This window comes from Solanum pennellii, chromosome 9 (assembly GCF_001406875.1).
Source record: "Solanum pennellii chromosome 9, SPENNV200".
Classification (NCBI taxonomy): domain Eukaryota; kingdom Viridiplantae; phylum Streptophyta; class Magnoliopsida; order Solanales; family Solanaceae; genus Solanum; species Solanum pennellii.
The window spans coordinates 82398883-82424882 of record NC_028645.1 but is presented as its reverse complement, the minus strand read 5'-3'; the positions used below and the strand labels follow the sequence as shown (position 1 = coordinate 82424882).

The 26000-nt window shown below is 35.6% G+C and overlaps 3 protein-coding genes across 3 annotated transcripts; 1 reads left to right on the top strand and 2 right to left on the bottom strand.

Moving 5' to 3' along the window:
• The first annotated feature begins 5473 nt into the window (after window positions 1-5473).
• On the top strand, window positions 5474-12502 carry LOC107031736. Its single transcript, XM_015233197.2, has 9 exons — window positions 5474-5611; window positions 6109-7067; window positions 7775-8408; window positions 8518-8601; window positions 10381-10578; window positions 11112-11197; window positions 11573-11672; window positions 11924-12022; window positions 12109-12502. Exons 2-9 carry the CDS (start codon window positions 6112-6114, stop codon window positions 12169-12171), a joined length of 2220 nt encoding a protein of 739 aa, XP_015088683.1. The 5' UTR covers window positions 5474-5611; window positions 6109-6111; the 3' UTR covers window positions 12172-12502.
• A 418-nt stretch (window positions 12503-12920) lies between these two features.
• On the bottom strand, window positions 12921-17802 carry LOC107031453 (3-ketoacyl-CoA thiolase 2, peroxisomal). The gene is made up of 14 exons (XM_015232841.2): window positions 17435-17802; window positions 15820-15896; window positions 15574-15658; window positions 15360-15486; window positions 15184-15282; window positions 15007-15074; window positions 14802-14909; window positions 14646-14723; window positions 14425-14557; window positions 14250-14346; window positions 13920-14043; window positions 13738-13846; window positions 13359-13442; window positions 12921-13242 (listed from the first exon to the last, which is right to left on the bottom strand). The coding sequence occupies exons 1-14, from the start codon at window positions 17528-17530 to the stop codon at window positions 13130-13132; spliced, it is 1398 nt and encodes a 465-aa protein (XP_015088327.1). The 5' UTR covers window positions 17531-17802; the 3' UTR covers window positions 12921-13129.
• A 1060-nt stretch (window positions 17803-18862) lies between these two features.
• LOC107029747 lies at window positions 18863-25926 on the bottom strand. Its single transcript, XM_015231196.2, has 9 exons — window positions 25708-25926; window positions 21986-24962; window positions 21823-21909; window positions 20841-20993; window positions 20478-20641; window positions 20187-20343; window positions 19901-20023; window positions 19717-19804; window positions 18863-19360 (listed from the first exon to the last, which is right to left on the bottom strand). Exons 2-9 carry the CDS (start codon window positions 24734-24736, stop codon window positions 19179-19181), a joined length of 3705 nt encoding a protein of 1234 aa, XP_015086682.1. The 5' UTR covers window positions 24737-24962; window positions 25708-25926; the 3' UTR covers window positions 18863-19178.
• Window positions 25927-26000: the final 74 nt, after the last annotated feature.

Sequence of the window (26000 nt, the reverse complement as noted above, 5' to 3'; positions counted from 1 at the left end):
TAACAAACCTATGTTGTTTACTGAGTCTAGTTCTTAATTTTAAAGTTTTCTACTCTTTTTCTTCTTCATAATAAGTTTGACGTATAATGAAATTTGAGGTACCATAAAATAATACTATAGCAAATTCATTTCATTCCCATTACAGCATTTTTCATCATAAAATAATCTTAAAGATTTCTCATCTCAATCTCATCAGTATGAGGCCTTTTAATTGCGATCGGTATTATGATATGGTTTTTAATTATGATGTTTATATTAGTCAAGATTTGAAGAAGCGTCGCAATTAAAAGGCCTCATACTGATGAGATTGAGATGAGAAATCTTTAAAATTATTTTATGAAAAATGCTGTAATGGAATGAAATGAATTTGATATAGCACGAAAATGATTCATGAATAAGTTCATCTTGTTGCACAAAGCCTGAGTTAACATTGAGACAAGACAATATATACATAGCAATGTAAAATGAAAACCATAAAAGCAAACGACACTAAAAAGAAGAATATAGATAAAGAAATGGAGAATTTCTTTATTATAATCAAAGAAGAAATATTTTTTGTTATATTAAATAACTACTCAAACAATTATTATTTATACACGCAGGCTCGACCAAAATGTCTAGACAACCAACTATACTACTTTGTCTTTAATATCTTCTTTTTATATATTTTTGAACATTTTATTGAAATTAATTTTAATTTTTGTAAATAATTTGTCACATCATTTTCTTGATATCTATTTTTTGGCTTGCCGTTTATTTATGAAAAATAAAATAAATCTCTCTTATTTAAGTGACCTTTCCTAATAATGGCAAATAATCCTTGTATAATTCAATATGGACGCCTTTGTAAGTTAGACATCCTTTTCAACATATTATTTTATCACATCGAATCTTTATATACCAACACTTGAACTAACAAAACATCACTTTTAATTAACTAACTAAGAATTATTCATGGTTTCACATTTATTAATAATCTTGATTTCTAACATGTAACAAAGAGTTTTACAAGTCATTAATTCTTATAACTTGCCTTGGTCTCAATACAGAAAATTGTTATAGGGGTGTGAATAAACTTTTCATATTAAAAGCTCCAAAAAAAAGAAGAAGTTACGTATATGCAAGATTAGTCGTGATATATATTTGATAATTGGCTAAAAGTATATACTTATAGCACATTGTCATAGCGTATATCTAAATCATAATTATATTGATACATCGTTATTTTGGATGTCTTTACACTTATTACAAGGAAGAGTTTTGTGAATAGATTATAACAAATCATTCATCAATTCTCACTCATAGTTTCCTACTATGATTTGCACCATATCAGCACGCTCTTTTTGTCACATCAACATCTGCGAGTGTATTTATTTATAACATTCTTCAGACAAAACCTAAGATTGCGGCTAGTAAGACAGAAAAGAGTAAAAGTGAAGCTGAAAAATTATGTTGAAAGAGAAAATGGTAACAAGTAAAAAAAATCATCAGATATGGATATCAGTAGTAGTGATGAAGAAAAAGTCGATGATTTAACGGAGTAAGACGAATAAGAAGAGGAAGATGAATTTTTCTAGTGATGGAGAAAACAGCAGGAAGTCTAGAAGAGAGTGATAAATACATACTTGTGTTTTGTTCCAACTGTAAAGATAAAACATTTTACCTTCCTTGCATCAAACAACATTAAGAATTTAGACGTTGAATATTCAGGATTTAAATTTGAGCTATTAATCTTCCTCGTCACGAGGAGGACTTGATTGAGATTTCACCCTCCCTCACATGTGTTCAAGAGAGTGAGCACGCTATTTGCACCACATCAGCACGCTCTTTGTGTCACATCAGCATCTGAGCATGTATTTATATATAACATTTTCCAGACAAAACCCTAAGATTGCGGCTAGTAAGACAGAAAAGATTAGTAGGAATTATCTCTAGAAAAAGCTGGTAAGATAGAAAGCACCAATAATGGACTCGTCAACCAAAAGGCTTGTAGTGGAATGGTAAATATTTCTCCATTCATAATCAAATGTCTTAAGTTTGATCCCTGCTGAAACTTTGTTAGGGAGCATGAACTCTTCATATGGAACTTCCCGATGCACATATAGATTTAGTGGGGGCTAATGTGAGTACTGAACAAAGAGACTTTTAATTAATTGTACTCTTCCAGCGTATGTCAACATTTTTGTTGTCCAAGAAGTAGTAGCGTAACATGATTTTTCGTTAGCAGTTTCACCTTTTAAAATGAGAAAGGAGAAACAATGTGTTTTCTCATTTTCCAATATTTAAAGTTTTCTACTCTTTTTCTTCTTCATAATAAGTTTGACGTTTAATGAAATTTGAGGTACCATAAAATAATATTATAGCAAATTCATTTCATTCTCATTATATCATTTTTCATCATAAAATAATCTTAAAGATTTTCCATCTCAATCTCATCAGTATGGGGCCTTTTAATTGCGATCGGTATTATGATATGCTTTTTAATTATGATGTTTATATTAGTCAAGATTTGAAGAAGCGTCGCAATTAAAAAGGCCCCATACTGATGAGATTGAGATGAGAAATCTTTAAAATTATTTTATGAAAAATGCTGTAATAGAAATGAAATGAATTTGATATAGCACGAAAATGATTCATGAATAAGTTCATCTTGTTGCACAAAGCCTGAGTTAACATTGAGACAAGACAATATATACATAGCAATGTAAAATGAAAACCATAAAAGCAAATGACACTAAAAAGAAGAATATAGATAAAGAAATGGAGAATTTCTTTATTATAATCAAAGAAGAAATATTTTTTGTTATATTAAATAACTACTCAAACAATTATTATTTATACACGCAGGCTCGACCAAAATGTCTAGACAACCAACTATACTACTTTTTGTCTTTAATATCTTCTTTTTACATATTTTTGAACATTTTATTGAAATTAATTTTAATTTTTGTAAATAATTTGTCACATCATTTCCTTGATATCTATTTTTTTGCTTGCCGTTTATTTATGAAAATAAAATAAATCTCTCTTATTTAAGTGACCTTTCCTAATAATGGCAATTAGTACATATCAAATAATCCTTGTATAATTCAATATGGAACGTCCTTTTCAACATATTATTTTATCACATCGAATCTTTATATAGCAACACTTGAACTAACAAAACATCACTTTTAATTAACTAACTAAGAATTATTCATGGTTTCACATTTATTAATAATCTTGATTTCTAACATGTAACAAAGAGTTTTACAAGTCATTAATTCTTATAACTTGCCTTGGACTCAATACAGAAAATTGTTATAGGGGTGTGAATAAACTTTTCATATTAAAATTCCCAAAAAAAAGAAGAAGTTACGTGTATGCAAGATTAGTCGTGATATATATTTGATAATTGGCTAAAAGTATATACTTATAGCACATTGTCATAGCGTATATCTATATCATAATTATATTGATACATCGTTATTTTGGATGTCTTTACACTTATTACAAGGAAGAGTTTTGTGAATAAATTATAACAAATCATTCATCAATCCTCACTCATAGTTTCCTACTATGATTTGCACCATATCAGCACGCTCTTTTTGTCACATCAACATCTGCGAGTGTATTTATTTATAACATTCTTCAGACAAAACCTAAGATTGCGGCTAGTAAGACAGAAAAGAGTAAAAGTGAAGCTGAAAAATTATGTTGAAAGAGAAAATGGTAACAAGTAAAAAAAATCATCAGATATGGATATCAGTAGTAGTGATGAAGAAAAAGTCGATGATTTAACGGAGTAAGACGAATAAGAAGAGGAAGATGAATTTTTCTAGTGATGGAGAAAACAGCAGGAAGTCTAGAAGAGAGTGATAAAGACATACTTGTGTTTTGTTCCAACTGTAAAGATAAAACATTTTGCCTTGCATCAAACAACAGCAAGAATTTAGACGTTGATTCAGGATTTAAATTTGAGCTATTAATCTTCCTCGTCACGAGGAGGACTTGATTGAGATTTCACCCCCCCTCACATGTGTTCAAGAGAGTTGTAAAATTAGGTCTTAGGCCTAACTCACACCCCAAAAGCTAGCTCAAAGGGAGGAGGATTGCCCAAGCCTTATAAAGAGTCCACCCATCTCATTAATCACCGATGTGGGACTTTTTGTCATTCTTTAACACCCCACCTCACGCCCAGTGCTTAGCATCTGGTGCGTGGGCAATTTTAATTTTGGGGACCCCAATATCGGGTGAGACGGACCCTGCTCTGATACCATGTAAAATTAGGTCTTAGGCCTAACTCACACCCCAAAAGCTAGCTCAAAGGGAGGAGGATTGCCCAAGCCTTATAAAGAGTCCACCCATCTCATTAATCACCGATGTGGGACTTTTTGTCATTCTTTAACACCCCACCTCACGCCCAGTGCTTAGCATCTGGTGCGTGGGCAATTTTAATTTTGGGGACCCCAATATCGGGTGAGACGGACCCTGCTCTGATACCATGTAAAATTAGGTCTTAGGCCTAACTCACACCCCAAAAGCTAGCTCAAAGGGAGGAGGATTGCCCAAGCCTTATAAGGAGTCCACCCATCTCATTAATCACCGATGTGGGACTTTTTGTCATTCTTTAACAAGAGTGAGCACGCTCTTTGCACAACCGTAGCACGCTATTATTACATTAAATATATTATATTGTTCTTGTTGTCTAATTTTAATATATGGACAATTTCCTTTCTAAAGCAATGAAAACGACATTTGATTGTTGATTAGAGTTATGTATGTATTAATAATACAAAAAATATATATCATGTAAAATTTATTCATGTATTAGTTATATCGTCTTTTAGTATATATATTACAAAAAAAAACATCATAGTAACATTGGAAAAAGATCAAAACTACCCTTAAACTATTCGAAATAACTTAAATATACCTTTACACTATATTTTGTATAAAAACGCCCATCCGTCTAACTATTGGACCAACAGTGCCCTTCCAGTCTAACTGTTAAACAAAAGGGCACTCTTGGTCCAATAATTAGACGGGAAGGACATTTTTCATACAAAATATAATTTAAAGATATATTTAAGTTATTTCGAATAGTTTGAGAGTAATTTTAACCTTTTCGTAGCAACGATTTTATATTTTATAGAAAGATGAAAAAGAATAACCATACATTATAAAATTTATTTTTTATGCTAGATTCTACATGACAATCATTTTTACTTAATTTTAATGCATAAATAACTCGGCTCTGATCAACAACCAAACGACTCCTTTTTAAGAACTTTGTACTTTGTGTGTTACGGTGCACGGTAATAATGAACCTTAGCCAATCAAATCATCACACTCGCTCCTTCATCAAGAGCGTGAAATACACGTAAAGTCTGATTTAAACTAACTTTGAATTATCAACAATCCACGTCAGTGCGTGTGGTACACTTACCAAAAGATGCGAGTGGTGTTATCTCCCGTCAAATTCAAAAACATCTAAGGGTAGTTTGGACATGGCACTGTAACATCACCACCTCCATTTCTCCCAAATCAAACCCTAGGTTTGCTTTTTTTCATATCAAGATTGAGTTTTTCTGTTAAAAAAATTGTGGGGTTTGTGAATTGTCCATTAAAGGTTTGATCTTTACTTGAATTCTTGATTCTTGATTTTGTTATCATTGATTTGCATTTTGGGTTTTTGTTTTATTTGCTTGAAACACAATTATTTGAAATGGGTAAGAAGAAAAGAATTCTTTTTTTCCTTTTTTCATATCTAAGGGCTAAGGCTAGGCAGAATCTTTCTAATTTCCAGATTTTAATTTTTTTTTTTGTATCTTTTGCTGAATTGTAACAAGGGTCATTAATGGACTTGGGAGATAGTGATTTTGTTATCTGTAGTAGTATCTTGTGTATGAAAGATTTAATCTTTGTGGTTATATGTGGTCGGTTTGTGGATACTCTACCCTCCCCGGACTTCACTATGTACCATTGTTCTTGTGTTTGTTATTTTGTGTTGTTAATTATGATGTGTTGATTTGATTCTGCACCTTATGTTATGATTTGTGGGGTAGTTTTTGATTTGTTACATTTGTACACCAATCTGATGTATCCGCTCGCGGCTGTGTTGTGCAGATTATGGATCATTTGAGTTGTGATAATCAATTGGATATTCCTGATACCCCTAATAGATTAGCTGCTAAGGATATGAACGGGAGGAGGTACGCCGATGTAGAGAGTGATTTGTCTGCATCAGGGAATTCAGTAAATGGGAATGGTGTTGCTGAGAATGGGAATCAACTTAATGATAATGGTTTTGGAAGAAAAAGGTTGTTTATGCGTCCTCCAAGAAGAATTTCCATGAAATCTGAATGCGATGCGAATTCATCAGCTTTTGGTATGGGAGATTCTTTGCCTTCTAGAAATGGTGTTCCGTTCAAGGTTCCCTCAATTCCTAATTCCAAGGAGAAACATAACTTGCTTCTTGCTAAAAATGGAATCACGGAATCAAAAGGTCAGCAAGACCGTCCTGTCATAGACCTGACAAAGCAAAGTGGGTCGTCGACTCGTGTGTATGTCAAGTCTCCTGCAGTTGGAGTACATAATATTGGTCAAGATGAAAAATATAGATCGCGATCAGCAGTGATGAATGAACACTCTAATTTGCACAGTACGACTTCCACACTATCCAGCAGTACCAGCAAAGGAAAGGAAATTGCTGATCTAGCTAAACTTGGTTTATATAAATCTCATGGAGAAAAGGATTCTACCATTGATGCACAGCTTGGAGCTCGGAAGGATGGTTCTACATCTCTTGCTAACTCACCAAGAGTAACTGGGCAGAAAAGATTGGTCCGAAATGGATGTATATCCCCTATGAACATAGCTAAGGCTAAAAAGCCAGCGGAGATGGAGGATAACAGTATTTTAATCCATGGGCTAACTGATACCAGTCTTACAGCATCATCCGCTGGTACAAGCTCAGTTAGTGCTAAAGAAATAATATCTAACGATGGTACCTCTGTGAAGGGTAAGGGGGTGGTTATCCATTCTTCCTCTTCAAAAGAACGTGACACAGGACATACGTCTAGCAGGTATGTAATTGGTGAACTTTGTCTATATATTCACATGAAAGATAGCTTTCATTCTTTTCTGTCAACAGTTTATATCAAATTTAGTAGGCTGTTCAAATAGGTAGAAAGGACTTTTGTTTTACATCATGTATGACATTAGTGTAGCGTGCATGTCAAGATGTCCTATAGTGTAAGCTAATTACTTCCCTACCAAGGATCTACACTTTGATATTCAACATGGAACCCAGTTAAGTTTGTTATCATGTATGGATTGATGCATGGATTCAAACATCTGCTCCCGTGATGCATCTGATTCAAATCTGCATTTGGACTTATTTGCTGTGCCAAAATTTATTCAGAAAAACTTATATGTGCTGTGAGTAACTCTGTTTTGGCTAAAATGAGTTCTTTTGTTAGCGCTTGCTGTATCTTGTTGTATGAGATATTACTACTCCTATGTAAACTTAGAAATGGTATGTGACGTTATTCTAGTCATTTTACATTATTACTCATAATCATACCTCTCTATCCTAGGGTCTATCTGAAACAACCTCTCTACCCACATATGTAGGGTGAGTTTTGCTTGCATTCTACCCTCCCTAGACCCAACTTGTGGGATTACACTGGGTACTCATAATCATACCTACTTTTGACTGTTAATTTATCTCCAACAATTAACTATTGTCCTGGTAAAAGTCTCATCCAAAAGTGTTTTAATTGGAAACCAGTGATTCCAGTAGAGATGTGTTCAGAAGCTTTGACGAATCAGGAGGATGGAGAAGTACGCGTAACCGCAGTTCAAACATGAACTTGTCATTGCCCAATCTGCACAGGACTGTAGAAAGAGATAGTGCACACTTTGTCACTCATCCCAGTGGGAGTAGGGTGATGAGAAGAGATGATGCAACTAGTGGTCATGATTCAGCCTCTATTAGACATCTTTCTGGTGTATCTGCAGGGCCGAAGGGACCCCCTCCTGAACCTCAATGTCGCCAAACTAATGGTCATCGTACTGCAGCAAGCACAGTTAAGAAAAGACTAAAGCAAGGACCTGCCTCAAGCAGCCATGGTGAATGTTCTACATCAGTCTCTAAGGATGTAGACATCATTTCCCTTACCTCACCTGAAAGTAGGGTTAATACAAGGTCCACAAGAAACCCGAGTCATGTAGGTACAAACGTAGAACCAGTGATTGTAGTGGACAGTCCTTCCTCTACCATAAGACATGAAGGCTCTCGTGTTGTGTGTAGCAGTAGTAGGAATGAAGATGCTAGAGCTAGTCAAGTAGATGCTGATGAAAGGCTTGCACGGGAACTCCAGGAGCAGTTGTACAATGAGGTCCCTTCCTTCGGTGTTGGCGAGGTAGTACACTTTATGTAAAATAGTTTTAGTTATTCTCCATCAATATTTAGCTGTTCTTGTCTTCACACCATGCTTAGATGTTTGATAAGTTTTCTCTTCTTCCCAACAGATTGACGAAGATGTAGCCTTGGCTTTAATGCAGGAGGATTTCCGACGTGCGTCCTCTGGATTAGAGAACCAATTATCTGGTCCTGTATGTTGGCTTCCTTACATTTTATTCTCCTCTTGTACTTTCCATCACTTGGTAGTAATATATGTGCCACTTAGGTCTAATATCGATATTGTCATCTAACATGATGTTTCATGTTTGAAAGCTTTATCATGCGTCCAAGTTAAAAACTGATTTTTAATTTCCTGCTAAAATAGATCTTGGGACTAAGTTTTTCTTTGACATTAATTGGTATTGAACCATCTGTTTCTTTCTAGTATAAGTACTTATGATGGTGCATATGGAACCAAATTTATCTTCTCAAATGTGAGGGGTAGCATTGTTAGTCTTTCTGGGCAACCTTGAAGCTAGTAATAGTGTAGGCTGGGTACATTGCGACGCTTAAGCAACAAATACATATACCTGAAGATAATGATATATGAAGATTAGAAATTTAGTAATAGAAAGTACTCACTATAATTGAATTGGAACTTAAACTTCATCTTTGCTTATATGAAAAATCTTAAACCATATTGTATCTTAATATGTATATTTTTTCAGATTACACCAAAAAGTTTAAGCCTAAAGGTTTTACAAATCTAAATTTTATGAAACTTAGTGTTTCTGCCTTAGTCAAAACATATATTGTTCCTAGCTGCTCTCTGAACTGTCCAGAATGAGGATATGGGGATAGTGTTTCGAAGTGTTCTGACCTTCTTGATTTTCAGCCCTCCGGCTAGCAAAAGTATATCCAGCACTCCAAAGAGATTAAGGAACTTTTCCCCATCCGGGCATGCATGCGTCAGGAATGCTTCACACATAGCAATCAAACCAGATTAGACTACTTTAGTGGTGCTCTCTTTCTACAGTATTTCTAGGGTCATGGTTCCAGACTTGATGAGTAGTTTGTGACAAGACTTCACGGAAAAGTAACCATCGTTCTCTTTTCCAGATTGTTGAACCTGGTTAAGAAGAAAGTTCCTTCATTCTCTCCAATTCTGTTAGTAGCCCGAGCTTACCAGTCAAATTCTTAATCCTATAATTTCTTCTACTTATCCCAAAAAAAAAAGTCTGAATTTAATGTCCCGTTTATTAATTTGACATTCATCTGCTGTGGCAAAAACTAAATATCAGGAAGGATTTTCTTTGGTGGGAAAAGATATGTTACAGGTTTTGTGCCAATGTGTTCTGATAATGCTACAATATGAGAGGACGTTATGGGTTTTGACCAACCGAACAAGATCTGTTACAGGTATTGTGCACTGGGACCTTCCATCCTCCCGTAACATACCTAAAGACCTTACTCATTCTCTATAGAACTTCCATAGCCATAGAATATTCAAGTATTTCTACGCAATTGCAATCTCAGATTATTAACACCTTGATCATCTTCCTTATTAGATCCTGTCACTGCTTACCACTTTGGCAAGTAGAATTCCTATCACCTCCCAATATAAAATCAGTTGTAAACTGATTTAGCTTTCTTTCTGCTCTTTCATAAGTAGGGAAGAACATGACACTATAGCATTGACCAAGGATATGAAAATCTAAGGTTTTCATTTTGCTCTTTTAATTTGTTGCTGTTTTAGTATTGTCCATTTTATGTATCTTTCAAATTTTAAATATCACTGATTAATGAAGAAGTTTTTCTCATTAATCTCATGATTTTAGAGTGATCTTATATCAATGTCTTTCAAAATGTGCATAGAAAAAAGGCCTTTAATTCCTATTCTGCTTTCTTTCTGTAATGATTGGGCCTTGACCTCTGACTGAAATTCTCTCTTTTCCTCGTCTAATTTTTGGGATGTGGGGATTTTTGTTTAGAATGGATCATTGGTCACAAACTTACGCAGAAGGCAACCAAGAAATGCATCCAACATATCTCGTAGAGCTTCTCAAGCTCGGGCGTCTACCTCGAGTAGGATGACAAGGTTGAGGAACAGTTTCCCTGGACAACCTCGTACTATCTCATCATCTAGAGGAAGAAATTCGCTGTTTCCTCCTAACATGGATGTGGACATGGTATTATTACTTGCACTTTTCCTCATGATTTTGGTCAGTAATATAATATTTAGTCAGCTGAAGTTGTGTTTCTTATCATTTTACATGCTGCTTGTGTTCATTTGGCTACAAGTGACGGGTTTTTAGAGATAATATGTGTGCAATTAAATCAATCAGTAGTAGTTCCACCAATTATTAGATTATATAGTCCTTATAAAAAAATCTCAGTATGCATTTTATGCTAAGAAGACATCTATAGTTGGACGTAAAGCACGCTTTGGAAGCTCTTTATACTCTCTTGTGGATCTCATGTGGCCTGATTGGTTCTTCTGGTCTGCACTTTATGTTGTATACTTCTCCTTATAGACACGATCAGCTTCTTCAAAACAGAACTTCAGCATCAAGGAGATGCTCTTTCCACCTAACTTAATAATTGTATCATTTGACAAACTGATGGAAATGGGAAATGTCTAATTGTTGACGATATATTTGCTTAATGTGTGTCCATTTTAGCTAACCTAGAATGTATGATTTACCTTTTCTGAATACTGCAGAGGATGCATATATTGGAAACCTTAGAGGCTTTCAGTAATATGGATGTGGACAGGAACCTCCTTCAGACTCAGCGCGACTTCAATGAGTAAGTTTTCTCATGTTTATCAGTGTTCATGTGTTCTTTCTGATGATGAAATTAATTTTTGTTGCATTAAAATGTAAATAGAGCCATTGGCGACTGAGTGCTTAGAACTCTCTAATGTATGTTATTAGTAGACTTCCCCTCCTATATCCATGTAACATAATTTGATCCTTTCTGAAGTTAAGGTCCAAGAGTATGGGTTACTACAGGGAGATATGTTTTTTTGTGAATGTAGTGTCTGCGTGTTGTAAGCTTCTTTATTGTTTTATGTGATCCACCCTTATAATGGCGGTATTACTATTACCTCTTCTTAGCATTATTATTTTGGTTTGGACAATCTTTTCTGTGCTAACATGTTCTTTCCTTTATTTGGTTTAGGAATGACTACGAAATGTTATTGGCCCTTGATGAGAACAACCACCAACATGGCGGTTCATCTTCACGACAAATCAACAACTTGCCACAGTCGACAGTTCAGGTAACCATGATCTCTTTGTTGTGTCGAATCTTTACCTAAGATTAAGCTTTTGTATCGCCTTGATGTTTTCCCATAATATTCAAACAAGTGTACACATAACAGTTGTTTGCTATACGGGCATCCATCTATTTATCCACTCTAGGAACATCATTGGAATTTTAGTGTTGCAAGTACAGATTTTTGTTTGCGTACTGCTTAAAGCTGTGAGCTTCTTGAAGTACATGTTGCTCACCCTCTCTAGCTCCTTGCAGAATGAGAGCCTTCAAGAACCATGTGCTGTTTGTCTCGAAACTCCAACCATAGGGGACGTTATCCGCCATCTCCCTTGCTTACACAAGTTTCACAAAGACGTAAACTTCTGAATTTTCTTCTTCAGAGTGTTGTTTTATTGTTTGTTAAGCAACCGACGTTCTAACGCTCATTGAACTTACTGCAGTGCATTGATCCATGGCTGAGTAGAAAAACATCATGCCCAGTTTGCAAGTGTTCGATATCATAACCTGCTGTGGAGATGATATGTGGAATCCATGCCAGTTGCAGCTTAGATTTTGATACAAATCTTTTACTTTATGTTCAAGGTTGTTCAGAACAAAGTGATATCTTTTGCTATATGGTTTTCTTCAATTGACTTGATGTTAAATGTTCCAATAGTTGGATGAATTCGCCAATTATGGATACTACATTAACCATTCAACCATGGATGCTTCGCGATAGTCTGAACTTGAAGAGTGAAGTGAACTATGCTAGCTTAGCGATGTTTTTCAGTAGCAAGCTATGATTTAACGACCCCCAAACGTTGGTGGCGGTGAGAAACAAATATTATTTACTTCTCAAATCTACTTAATGTGTTCAGTAAATTCAAACTTGGGCATTATGATTTAGGAGTCTTCACGAACTGTTTATGTTAAATATATTGTGCAAAATCAGACTCACAATTCATACAGAGTAAATCGAAAACACCCTCCTAACCAAAAAAGGTAGTAATAAGATCAACGTACACTTTACTACATTAAATATATTGTGACTATCATCAAAAACTCGCTTTTCGATAAATAAAAATAAACCATATAAACACTAAGTCATTCATCATGCTCAAACTCAAATATAAAATGATCAAAAACTCGCTTTTCGATAAATAAAAATAAACCATATAAACACTAAGCCATTCATCATGCTCAAACTCAAATATAAACCGATACTGATCGCCTCGATATGGTAAAAGGCATATTGATAGATAAGATGAACATGTACTGATCTGCATAAGGAAGCTGTTTTTTATTATCATCTTAAAACCAAATAAAAGGAACACAACTGTTCTTATAGTAAAAATTCAACACAGAGAGACCAAGTTAGTGCAATTCTAGAAATGATCTCTTCCAAGAAATTTCTTAAAGCTACACTTATTTTTTTCTTTGTAAATATTATTCAATGAAACTATTGTGTATGCCTTCCTCTCTTTAAAGAGCATCTTTAGATAGAAGGTGGTTGTGGCTGTCAATTTTACGGGCGTTGCGTAGCTCATCGCAGGAGTCTCCTCTTTCAAAGACTGCAGCAGCACCCATTCCAGTGCCTGTTGGTGAAATGCAAAAGAACAGCATAAGATAACCATTCCAAAGGTTCAATGAAGGATTTCAATCTGGGCTTTCGGTGTGCGAAAGAGCAAAGAAAGAAGAGAGAAAAGATTACCTATGCACATGGACACTACACCAAAGCGGCAGTCTTTCCCACGGCGCTTCATCTCATGCAACAGCGTTGCAACACACCGTGCACCTGTTTTGACAATAGAGAAAGCATTCCTCATCGGGACAACATTGATGTGAATAACTACCAAGGACATCCAGAGAACTGTCCCAATCAAGTATTAACAGTGGTTCAAATGTGGAAGAGGCCCTATGAGTAAACATTCATTGATCTGAATGGATAGTTGTGTAGAGCCAACTGATGACAATTTATCATTATGTCTTAAACTCGCAACAAAATTGTCGTGGTACAAAGCAAACTCATAGATGACATTTTCCATTTGAAACATCGCAATTACTATCGTATGAAACGGTCAAAAATTTACCTGTAGCACCCAAAGGATGCCCAATGGCCATTGCACCTCCATTGACATTGATCTTTTCTGGGTCAAGTTCAAGCTTCTTCCGGCAATAAACAAATTGTGATGCAAATGCCTAAACAAAAATCATAGTCAAAAAACTGTACAATGGGTTGAAGACAAAGAGCTTATGAATTTATGCAAATTACCTCATTTATCTCAAAGAGATCAATATCTTCAAGTTCAAGGCCTGCAGATTTAACAGCAGCTGGAATTGCAACAGCTGGACCAATTCCCATAATGGCCGGGTCTACACCCACCGCAGCAAAGGTTCTGCATGAACAGTGGGAGTTAGTTCTCTTTTAACACGAATACCAATAATAGAACAAAGATGCAAAAACTGTACGAGCTTTACTAGACTAAGGTCAGGCATGAGAAGGAATAGTAAAGAAACCCAATAAACGTAAAGGCAACTTTCTGACAGTAAGTAATGTCACTGCAACTATAAATAGCATGTGAAAAATTAGAAAGGGAAAGACCTGAATACACCAAGGATAGGAAGTCCCTTTTGCATTGCAATGCTTCTTTTCATTAACAGTACAGCTCCAGCACCATCAGTTACTTGGCTGGAATTCCCTGCAGCAAAAGAAGAAAACTTCATAAACCATACTCCAACTTAAAATTACATTTCGGACTTGAAGACTACTAAATTACCAGCAGTAGTAGTTCCACTCTTCTTGAACACTGGCTTCAATTTTGCCAAGTCTGACACACTGGCATTTGGTCGTATTCCATCATCGACAGAGATGGTTACCGGTTTCTCATCTCCCGTTTTTGGGTCAACGATCTTTTAGAGAAGAAGATAAAACATTAGAGGGCGTAACTGATATAGCTATTACTAAATTCCAAGTGATCAAACTTTAGACGAATGCTACCTTCGTGGCTACTGGAATTATTTCATCCTTGAATTTTCCAGAAGCAGTGGCCGCAGCAGCCTTACGATGTGAATCAACCTAGCATCACAAATAAAAATGAGATTTGACAAACACCAAATAGACACGATCATAAATTGATGGGTCTATTTAACTTACCGCAGCCTGATCTTGTTCCTGCCTTGTCACACCAAAACGATGTGCAACATTTTCAGAAGTAATACCCATAGGAAGAAGACAGTCCTGAGCTTGTACCATTGACTTAACCTGAGATCAAATGTTACAGGTTATGACAATCTTCCAGTAGCACTCATCTCTACAGAAAATAAGCCTGACAATATGCTTCAGTAAAACGAAGATATACTTTTGGGTTGACTGATCCTTCCCAAGCCATTGGGTTTGTGGTCATAGATTCCAATCCCGCACCAATACCTGATTTGTGAGTGATAAGTCAACCAAAAAAATAGAAATGGGAAAAACACAATATACATGGTATACAGCTACAGTGCACTTGTAGTAAAAAAAAGGAACGGTAACACACCAATGTCATAAAATCCAGCTTTAATAGCTGCAGCTACATCAGCAACTGCTTGAAGGCCTGATGAACATTGCCGGTTTACAGTTCTAATTGGCACGGTTTCTGCTCGAGAGAAAGAGAACTTAGCATCTTGAAACAAGAACCTCATACATAAATGACGATAATTAAAAACCACCTACCAGGAAAACCAGCATAAAATGCAGCCATCCTGCATTCACTTGCCCTCTGGGAACCTGGGGCCAACACCGAGCCAACAACAATATCCCCAACTTCACTAGGGTTCACATTAGTCTTTTCAATCACCGCCTGTAGTGAAGATGTAAAGAAAGAATACAGGTAAATATCTTTGATAATCTTGGCCGGCAATCCACAACTCAGCTTAGTTTAACCCACCTTTAGAACTGCAGCAAGTATATCATCAGGATAAGTATCCTTGAAGCCTCCTCTCTTTGCTTTGCAAAGAGGAGTCCTATATGCACTGCAATACACAAATAGGTCCTCACAGTAAAGATATCATTGAGAAATGAGATGCAACAAAAACATGAAAAATATGGAAGGCCAAGAAAGCAGTGCAAAATTGTAGCTCGAGTATCAACTCAGAAACTAAATCTAGAGATGTCATCAGCTATAACAACTTACGCAACTATGACAACATCATCTCCAAAAACGGAAGTTCTCTGGTAAGCAGCACTGTCTCCAGCAGAGCAAACAGATGCCTGGTTAAAAATTGAAAGAACATAAGGAACAAAGATATAATGTATTACTTTTTAAGACACCAGATGTTTGAAATTAAGACAACCCTGTTTACTACTCAAGAAAGTAATGGACTTCTCATGAAACCTCGGATGCACAGTGAAATGAGTATTCAAGAACAAGCCAATTACCAAAAAAAGGACTCAAGTATTACAATAATACACTATAAGATCAACTGGATATTCTTGTAGTTGCTAAACATATAATTGTCATATTTTGTAACATGATCAAACATGATAAAGGCACATCCACCATTGGACGTCTAGTCTAGGATTCACCGTCTTTTATATCAATCATAAAAAGTGTTCCCTTGTATCTAAGAAAAAAAACAGCAACTCGAGATGCCTGTTATGTAGTTATTAAATTTTTAGCTGTGGGGCGTTCCTTCACAGTTTTCCACAACACAAATCAATTTGTCAGCAGATTGCAACTTCTAATTCTACTTCTGTTTTTCCCAAGACACCAATTAATATACTTCTGCCGTTCTGCACTAACTCAGAGAAACAGTTAAACTACCATTGAAATTAACAAAGTCAAGATATATATCCATTTTCAACATCGGTAATCGTCCTAATAATTTGCAGATTCCTAAACATCAAGAAAAAAAAAAGAACAAGAGTAGTAACTTCAAAAGTAGAAAGGGTACACCTTAATTAGGAAAAAAAGAACTTGAAAAGGTATACATATCATAGACTTACTGTTTCCCAATTATAGTATTCATTACAACTGTACCAAGTTGTATTCCCAAAAAAAGATAGAAAAAGTTAATAGGCCATCAGATCTGCTGATCCGATGAAATAAAAATTCCATAACTGTATTAGAAGCACTATACAATAATTGATGTTGCCCCCTAACCAAAACATGAAGCAATTAATAGCTTCTTATCTCTAGACCATCCACCTATGAACCTAAACAAGAACTACTACTTCACCATAGCCACAGAGACAAAAACTACTACTACACCATAACCACAAAGAGAAAAACTACTACTAAACCATAGCCACAAAGACGAAAACTACTATTACACCATTCCCATAAAGACTTGGAACATTCGAACAACAACATAGCCAGCGAAATCCCACAAGAGGGGTCTCGATCTCGTAGAGATAGATAAGCTTAAAGACTTAAAACTTTCGAACAACAACTAAATAGCACCTGTAATCTCACAAGCCGGGTCTCGACCTCGTAGACATAGACAAGCTTAAAGATTCAAACTTTGATCAAAACAAACCATATACAAATCTGGAAACATAAAACTTCCTCTTAAAACATCAAATCGATCAAAATGAACCCATACCCACATCAAAAAAAAAAACGGATCATCAACACACAATTAAACAAATCAAATCCAAAATTCTACTGAAGACACGAATCAAAACACACCCAAAACCACAAAAACAGAGTGAAACACAAATCAAAAACAAAAACCAACACACACCCACATCATTAAATTGAAATCAAACCACAAAACCAAATCAAAATCTGAAAAAAAAACACTCACAGAAATAGATGATTCAATGTTTTCCAAAGAAGAAGACGTCTGTGAAGGACGTAGATGTTGAAGAAGAACTCTTTGTCTCTCGATTGCTTTATCCATAATTGTTAATCTCAGATTTCAAAGAATTGATGATCCAATGCAATGAGCTGAATTTTCTAGACTTCTCTGTATATATATAGCGAAGTGAAAGGCGGTCCACTTTGTATTGAACTTCGCAAAATCAAGAAAAAACGTAAAAGTTTATCTTAAAAGTATGGGTTGAATAATCAAAAGATAAGAGTTGGTGACGCTATTCGTATATTCTTTTGGGACTTAGGGAGCTACATGACAAATCTTTCGAAAAATATTTTATGTATAAATTCAAATAATTCGTAAATATTTTTTACTAAATAGATTATATGTAGAATTGGAAAAAGATAACGTAATATAATGAATAAGTAAAAATAGACATAATTTTAAAAGTATAATTCGACAAATATAAATGAACATAAACGGTAAAATTGGATTACTTTTTACTTAGAATCCGTTTGATCATATATTTTTCAAATAAATTTTGGTTAAAAATTTGACAAATAGTATTTGCCGATACAATTTGATATTATTTGACAAATAAATCAAATTTCTAAATATTAAAAAAAATGAATATTGGGTCAAATCTCATTATTTGGATCTTTTAAAGATTCGAATTTTATATTAAACTTTTTATCTTTATAAAAATACCCTTTATAGAATTGTTTATCTTATGATATATTTTTTTTTAACGTGAACACTAAAATAGTAATAAAATATTCAGAGAATATGAAAATAATTACACAATCGATTTTTAATGTTATGTATTTCGTATATTATATGAAATGATGTTTGTTGCGCTTACGAGACCCCGCTAGTTGAATTCCACACGTCATGAGTGATCAAGAATGTCTTGAGATGCGTGCCGTGTTGGGCAGGACAAGATAAGTAGGGTGATTTAATAAATCAATTGGGAAAAACCACTAATATAGATGATTAGGAATTGACAGCTCTTTCTATTAAATGACAAAAGTTTGATTAGGTGTTAGAAAATTTATTGATTCAATTAATTTATAATATACAGTGTTTAAAAAATTTGCACATTTAAAATACATTTTACCAAAGATTAATGTGATTGTATGTAAATTAAGAATAATAGCATGAATTACTCGTGATTTAATGAATCAAAAAGTCTTTGAGACTTACTGTTAAGAATAATGAATTACTTGTTGTAATTTTATTAACAACATTTAGAGTACATTGAACCCGAAATTTTATATTATCAGCATGAGGGAATATATTCGTTGAGTAAATATTTGAATTATTCAGAGAATGTAGTGTTTGATGTATATCGAAATGATGAATGATGATTAAATATATTTCTCGATTCACTCGAAGAAGTGAATAAGATCTCAATAGAGATAATGTAAAAAACAGATCCAATAACAAAGAGGGGCAAGTGAAGTAATTTGGAAAGGTGATCTTGTATATCAATTCTTTCGGAAACAGACTTTCTACCTCCACGAGGTAATAGTACGGCCTACGTACACGACTCCACTTGTGGGATTTCACCAGGTACGTTGATGTTGTATATCAATTATGTATCCAATGTTCAAAATGATGTGCTATTTCATCATTTACACACACAGGAAGCTGGAAGTTTTAACAGAAAGGACAATGACTATTTTTTTTTCTTTCCTATAAAACTTTTCTTTACACAAACACTGACTGTACAATTTCATGTCCTTACTCGAGTCTTTGGCTGGAGCGCTTGTGACATAGCGCGAAGTCTGTTTGTTATCTCTGTAAATGACGGTCTTGCTTCTGAATCAGGCGACCAGCACTCTTCCATCAGTTTTCCCCATTCAGGATCACAACGTTGTGGGACGGGAGGTCTGAGTGTGTTATTTACAATTCCACCTTCATCCACAATTCATAAAATTAGTTCAAATCTTCAAGCTTGCACAAAAACTCTCAAATGTACTATTTGTTCATCTTCATGTGTGTGGATGCTATCTTACAACAGAAAAGAAGACGAAAGAACAAGTGAAACAACTACTCCCTCCGTCCCAAAAATAATGGCGAGCAAGGTCAATGTGTCTAAGTTCTTGTGAGAATTTTGATATTGAAATGTTTTATGGTATAAGAATGCAACTTTGTACTATTGACAGTGTAAAGAAGTGTTTTATCATCGAAACGCAGTTGCAATTGCAAGCCTATTCTTAGAATTCCATGATTAAGCATTAAATTAGTTAGAGTACCATCTAGAAGCTTACCAATAATAGCACCACAGTGCAGGTTTGCATAAGGCTCCTCCCCTGTCAAGATCTCCCACATTGTGATGCCAAACGAAAACACATCAACCTGTCAAACGGATTAATGACATTACTTCATATCTGGGATATAAACATTCTTCGTGGTCCAGTTTTGAAGTTAAGCATATTAAAATAGAGATCTTACCTTTTCTGAAACCCGACTGCTGTTTCCATTCAATAGCTCCGGCGCCATCCATGGAAGTGTTCCTCTAACGCCACCCGAAACAAGGGTATTTCTCTTAATCCGTGATAATCCAAAATCACCAACCTGAAAAATTACATGTCAATCTTGAACTAATACGTTGCAACAGACTTTGTTGCATCTTCCAGAACTTAAAATTTGCTGGCTACTGGCTATATACCAGATAAAGTAACACTTGAGAGAAGCTTGGTATTTTATAATCAAAACAGACACACATTTGAACCTTTACCTTGCACACAGGACGATGTGGATCTCCCAAGTTGACCAGCAAGTTTTCACATTTCAAATCGAAATGAACAATATTTTTCAAATGTAGGTACTCCATGCCAAAAGCAGCATCTAATGCAAGCATAAGTTTTTTTCGCCGATCAAGCGCTCTGCAAGAACTGAGTAATTCCATAGGTCATATTCCGGAAAAAGGCAACTGGTTTCTTCGATCAAATATTTTGAATTTGACTCGTGTCATGGGCGAAAAATATTGGAACTACAAATAAGTGGAAATGAGAAGCAGCAAACTTACCGGTCCTTCCTAGCCAGAACATTCCTCAGAGACCCATTGACCATATATTCAGTAACTGTAGCCACTGTTCCACCAGGTCCATTTGGAACCACCCCATAGAGTGCCACTATATTTGGATGGTGTAGTTTAGATAGAATCTTAGCCTCTCTCCAGAATTCTTTGATCTGCAAAAATAATTAGACACTTACCAATAGAGGACTACAAGAAACATTTTTTCTTCACTTAAGAATTATTAACTCGACAAAGAATTAGTCGGTATGGTTCATTTCTTTATGAGTAACTTCTCTTAGCATGCTTTAGGAATGTTATATTTCCATCCATATCTAAATGTAACTTGACTCTATGAATCTGAGTCACGCCTACCAGACGTTCTTGTTCAGATGAACTCCCAGCAAAACAACTTTGTTTTATTCTCTTGATAGCAACATCTGTTCCCCTCCACTTCCCATAATATACTGTACCATATGTTCCAGATCCCAATTCTTGTAGCTCTTCAAGATCACTGTTTTTTATGATCTGCGAGTAGTAACTCACTGATTTAGTTCAGATTGAGAAAAAACTATCTGTCAGTGATGTAAAATCTTAATAAGGAAATAAAAAAGGAAATAAAAATTTCAACTGTTCCATAATTGAGTCATACACACGACTACCTATGGCAGCTTATGACCACAAAAAGCTTAAACATTAAAATGAAACAGAAGTTTCTGAAAAATTAAGTGCATATTTAACAGTGTATAAAAGGAAAAACACATTCAGCAGTCTTGAAAAGAACAGTCTCATCAGCATTTAATTGCCTCAGTCATGCCTTCTTGTTTATAAAATATGAATGGGAAGTGAAAAATATGAATTTTATTCTGCGAACTTCATCATGTGCTATTCCTATGTGGTATCTGGTGTCTACTCACAGGGGTAGAGCTGTAGAGCAAAGGGTTTCAACGGAATCTCTTTCATCTGAAAATTATACTATGTAAAATAAGTAAAACGACTCTTTTTTGGTCATATACAAACATTTGAATCCCTTTGACATAAGGGAAGATTCCAATGTAGTGGCAAAGGGGTTCGAAAAATGCTTTAGACTATAGGTTTATATTCTAGATGTGATATTATAGTACTTTTTTTAGTCCACTTACATAAATTTCTGACTCTGCCACATCTACTCCTTCATTCACTATGATACAGTAGGTAAAGTACTGAGCTTGAAAGATCCAATGCATAAAGAACACAAGATATCAGGCTTTGTGCCTCAGGAAGCATTTTTATTTAGCAATAAGGGATAAAAAAGTAGCATTCACTACATGTCAAAAACCAATATTAGATTTCATATTTAATGGAATTAACTCTGGACCTGTAAGCCATAGATCTTAGCCTCCTTTTCAATGATCGCAGAATCAGTGACAGATTCTTCCTTTCCATCAGAACCATTTCTGTCATCCTACAGATTCATAAACTGATCAAGTTTATTTCATAAAACAGATGAGAACTGATGCCAATGACTCAATAATTATTACCTCATGATCAGATTCTTCAAGAACATTCTCGACATTGGTTCCTTCCTCAGCAGATGGAAGCCCATCACTAGGTTCATCTTGCACATGTGGAACTATCGTTGAAGATAAGGGTATATCAGGAGGCACACTATCGGTTACATCTTCCACAATAACAGCAATTTCTTGTAATTTTCTGTCATATGAATCATCTGACTGCTGCAAATGGAGAAATGAAACATTCCCAGATGCTACCTTTTCATAAGTAACTCTATCAGCATTTTCCTTTTCTGTAGATTTATGAGGACCATCCACAAGTTTCTGATAGAAAGAGACCTCATGAGTGTGAGCCACATCTGCAGCTGAATTTGGAATTGATAGATCACCAGTTAGGGGATTTCTCCAATCCAAATAAAAAATAGACTCTTCAGAAGGAAATGGCACAGATTGTATGTTTTGGAGGTCATTATTATCCTTTATTATAGAAGGCTGCAGCTCATAATATATGCAGGATTCAGTTGTATTGTTCATTGTTGTAGCCACAACATGATGGTCATGTTTGGATTCCTTCTGGTCCTTGACGAGACAACAAGGTGTTGAAGGACTTAAGTTGTAATTAACATATCTCCCTCCAGTAATATTTGTTGAATATTCATGAGAAATAGACGGTACAGAAGTTTTTGTGCCTCCGCAAGCTTGAGTGCAAGGTGCTGTTATGTGAATTATATCGTCATCTATGTGGTGCTGTTTGGAAGTGACTATTGAATTCTTTTGAGGCATAGGCGGTGAAGAAGTGTGTCTTTCCACTTGGATTTTGGGATCTGATGATGATGTGTAGACACTAAGTTCTGGCTCCGAGTAGCATAGAATTTTTGGCACTTTCAACTCATGTTCCAGGCCATTAACAGTTGGTATATTGCTTGCGTTAACCTCAGAGCTTCTACTGCACTTGTTGAAAGTAGGACATGTCTTCTTTATCCAGTTATTTGTACTTTGACTCCATTCAGCATACTCTTGGTTGCGTTCTCTGGCTTCTATATTTGGCTGATGCTCCTTCTTGGCAATTAGGTGATTTTCATCTCTCACCTCATGCTCTTTCGTTGACCATTCTTGTGATGAATAAGACATTGCAAGTGATGGAGATTTTTCTCGTAGAAAATCTGAAGGGAGTAAGCTTATTGAATCTTCTCTAGATAAATTGGGCCTCTCTTCCAATCGTGATTGATCAGTGGCATCTTGGTGCATGCTGTAACCAGATGAAGCTTGAATATCAGATCCAGGAGACATTCTTGTATCTTGAGAATGGTTTAGCTTTTCTATGTGCATTTCCCTTTTGTTTGACATTAGCCTCCTAGAATCCAACTCTGTTCGACCAAACTGTGCAGAAGACAAAGATTGTTTACTAGGGTAATTTGTCCTTGGAGTAGTCTCAAGGGCACAATTATAATAGTAGCCTGTGGTATCAACATGATAGGAATTTTCATATAGTGGTTCATCTACTACATATGGACCGGCATCAGGAAAGTCAATGCTTGCAACATTATCATTTAAGAGGACATGGGAATGGTTAGGATCAGTGATCTGAAATGTCGCTGGAGATAAAGGAGATGATTGAACATATGAATTAGAGGGGACCTGAGATATGTTAACATAAGAAGAACTGGGATTTCGGAGCAGAAACTTCACATTCATTGAATTACCTCCATTATGGTTCTCAAATGGGAGATAAGTTGGGGAATCTCTTTGGCACATAGGACTAAAGTCCAAAGTGTTTCCAAATTGACTTGCTTGGTTTGCAAAGGCCTCCCTGCTAGAGCTTCTACGATGACCTGGCTCAAGCATTCCGTTTACTGCAACAACATACTGATAGTCAGCTTCACTTTGCTGTAATGTCATTCCTTCAAAGGAACAAGGGACCTCAGAATCAGCACAAGGCACAAGAAACAACCGTAGCCTTTGAGAACTTTTTCCCAAGTCATGATATTCCTCAATCATGTGCTGAAAATCCTCATCGGATGAAACGGATACAAGTGCATCAAGATCTTCTTCAGGAAGCTGATACTTAATTATATGAGGTTGATTACAAATTGCTATTGTCTTTTTTACAAGCTCGTTGAAAGCTAGGTTCTTCCTAATTGATATAATTCTCGTCTCCCCACCTACATATCTAAGCTTCCCATCATTCGGCCTTGGTAAGATTCTACCCCCATAGCTGCAGAGTAATCTTATTTTTCCATTCCCGCAGCTCTCAGAAACTCCTGCCTCAGGGTTGCGGATTTGATGTGAATGAGGGGACTCTGATGCATAAATGTCTCGACCAGTTGCGCAAGGAGCTACTACATCTCTATTCCTCTCATCGAAGAATCTTGATGGTTGTTGTCCACTGACACTACATTCCCTGTTACATCTGCTTACTGTATCAAAATAAGTCTTCTTGTCACCTTCCGGTGCATATGCTATCCTAGGAGAATAGTCCGAAAACTCAGCACCACAGTCTGAATCACTTCTTTTTATCCCAAGGAGGTCATGAAGTTCCCTAGAGACAACGTGGCAATTTTGAGCGGGATTTGAAATACCTATAATTGGCTGATTTTGTTCTGTATCTCTTGTTATGTTTGCTTTTCTTGGTGTCAAACTTTTCATAAGAAACTCTTCTGAAAACTCTTCGCCTGTCTGCATTGATACATTATGTCTATACCTGTCATCGTGATTTTCAGTAAGCGGAACATCATTGCCAACGTTTTGACCTGAAACTCCACAAGACTCACTAGTCATGGTCTATACTTAGCTGTACAATATCCTCTCCTTGTACTTTCACCTTTACTTCTCAAACATTTAACCAAATTCATAACCAAATGTACAAGAGCTTCTCGAAACTACAGCAACGAGCTCGCTTGTGACCCCAAAATAAATTACTCTATGTACAAACTCAATCCAAAAGGGTATTTGTGGAGTTAGCCTCTATGCTTCCAACACTCTTCAAACACCACATAAGAACCAACTGAACAACCAGAAACAAAAAGGTTATTCACTAAATAATTTGGTCAGCTGAAGTCTAGATTCATTACAAATACTTTTCATATTCACAACACAACATAAGTCCTTTTTTTTTTCTTTTTACTTGAGTCGAGTATCTTTTATAAACAGATTCTCTACCTCCGCGAGGTAGAGGTAAGGTCTACGTAAACCCTCCCAGACTCCACCTGCTGTGGTTGCACCGGGATGTTGTTGTTGTTAATGTAAATCCTCTTTTTTTATCAGCAACTACTATACATAACCTAAAATGCAATTACCCACAATACTTTTTTTATATTTTCACAGCACAATGTGAGTTCTCAGCAGCTATACAACAACAATAAACCCAGTAAAATCCCAAAAGGTGGGGTCTGGGAGGGTAAAGTTTACGCAGACCTTACCACTATCTCTCCGAGGTAGAGAGGCTATTTTCGAGAGACCCTCGACTCAAGCAAATCAAAAGAAAAACATGACAGCTAAAATACAATTTACCCACAAAAACTGATCAATTATCACATAAGAAAGGACAAGTTCACCAATCACACAGAAAAAATCAAAGTTTCCAGAAACATTAACACAAAAAGTCAGCTAACAATTGATAAAAACACAATCTTTTTCAAACCCCACAAACATAAATTGCAATATAAACATTCCCAATTCAAAAATAAGAATTTTTTCTTCTTTTTTCATATGAATAAATAATAAAAATTAGTTCTTCAGCCAAAAAGTACCTCTTTTTTTGGTTCTTGAAAATGAGGCTTTGAAGATTGGCCTTTTTCTTTTTTTTCAAAAGGGGTTCCAAAAAATCAAAAAATGGAAGATGAAAATGGGTTTTCTTGATATATGAGGTAAAGGTTGATGATGAAGAAGGGGATGTTGTAAAAATGCAGAGCTTTCGGAATATCAAAAGAGGAAGAAGTGGGAGAGCACCATTGCTTAGAATTACGCGGCATCAACTTAGGACCCAACTATATTATGAATATCCCACCCCACCCCCCACCCCCACCCCATCACATACCCATCT

Coding starts and splice junctions, on each gene's coding strand:
- LOC107031453 (XM_015232841.2), bottom strand. CDS start 17,530: ATGGATAAAGCAATCGAGAGACAAAGAGTTCTTCTTCAACATCTACGT. Junction 14,044..14,249: donor CCTATCCTTGGTGTATTCAG/GTCTTTCCCTTT, acceptor CTGTTCATGCAG/AACCTTTGCTGCGGTGGGTG. Junction 13,847..13,919: donor ATCTCTTTGAGATAAATGAG/GTAATTTGCATA, acceptor ATTTTTGTTTAG/GCATTTGCATCACAATTTGT.
- LOC107031736 (XM_015233197.2), top strand. CDS start 6,112: ATGGATCATTTGAGTTGTGATAATCAATTGGATATTCCTGATACCCCT. Junction 7,068..7,774: donor ACAGGACATACGTCTAGCAG/GTATGTAATTGG, acceptor ATTGGAAACCAG/TGATTCCAGTAGAGATGTGT. Junction 12,023..12,108: donor TACACAAGTTTCACAAAGAC/GTAAACTTCTGA, acceptor AACTTACTGCAG/TGCATTGATCCATGGCTGAG.
- LOC107029747 (XM_015231196.2), bottom strand. CDS start 24,736: ATGACTAGTGAGTCTTGTGGAGTTTCAGGTCAAAACGTTGGCAATGAT. Junction 20,642..20,840: donor CATCTGAACAAGAACGTCTG/GTAGGCGTGACT, acceptor TTATTTTTGCAG/ATCAAAGAATTCTGGAGAGA. Junction 20,344..20,477: donor GTTCTGGCTAGGAAGGACCG/GTAAGTTTGCTG, acceptor GGAATTACTCAG/TTCTTGCAGAGCGCTTGATC.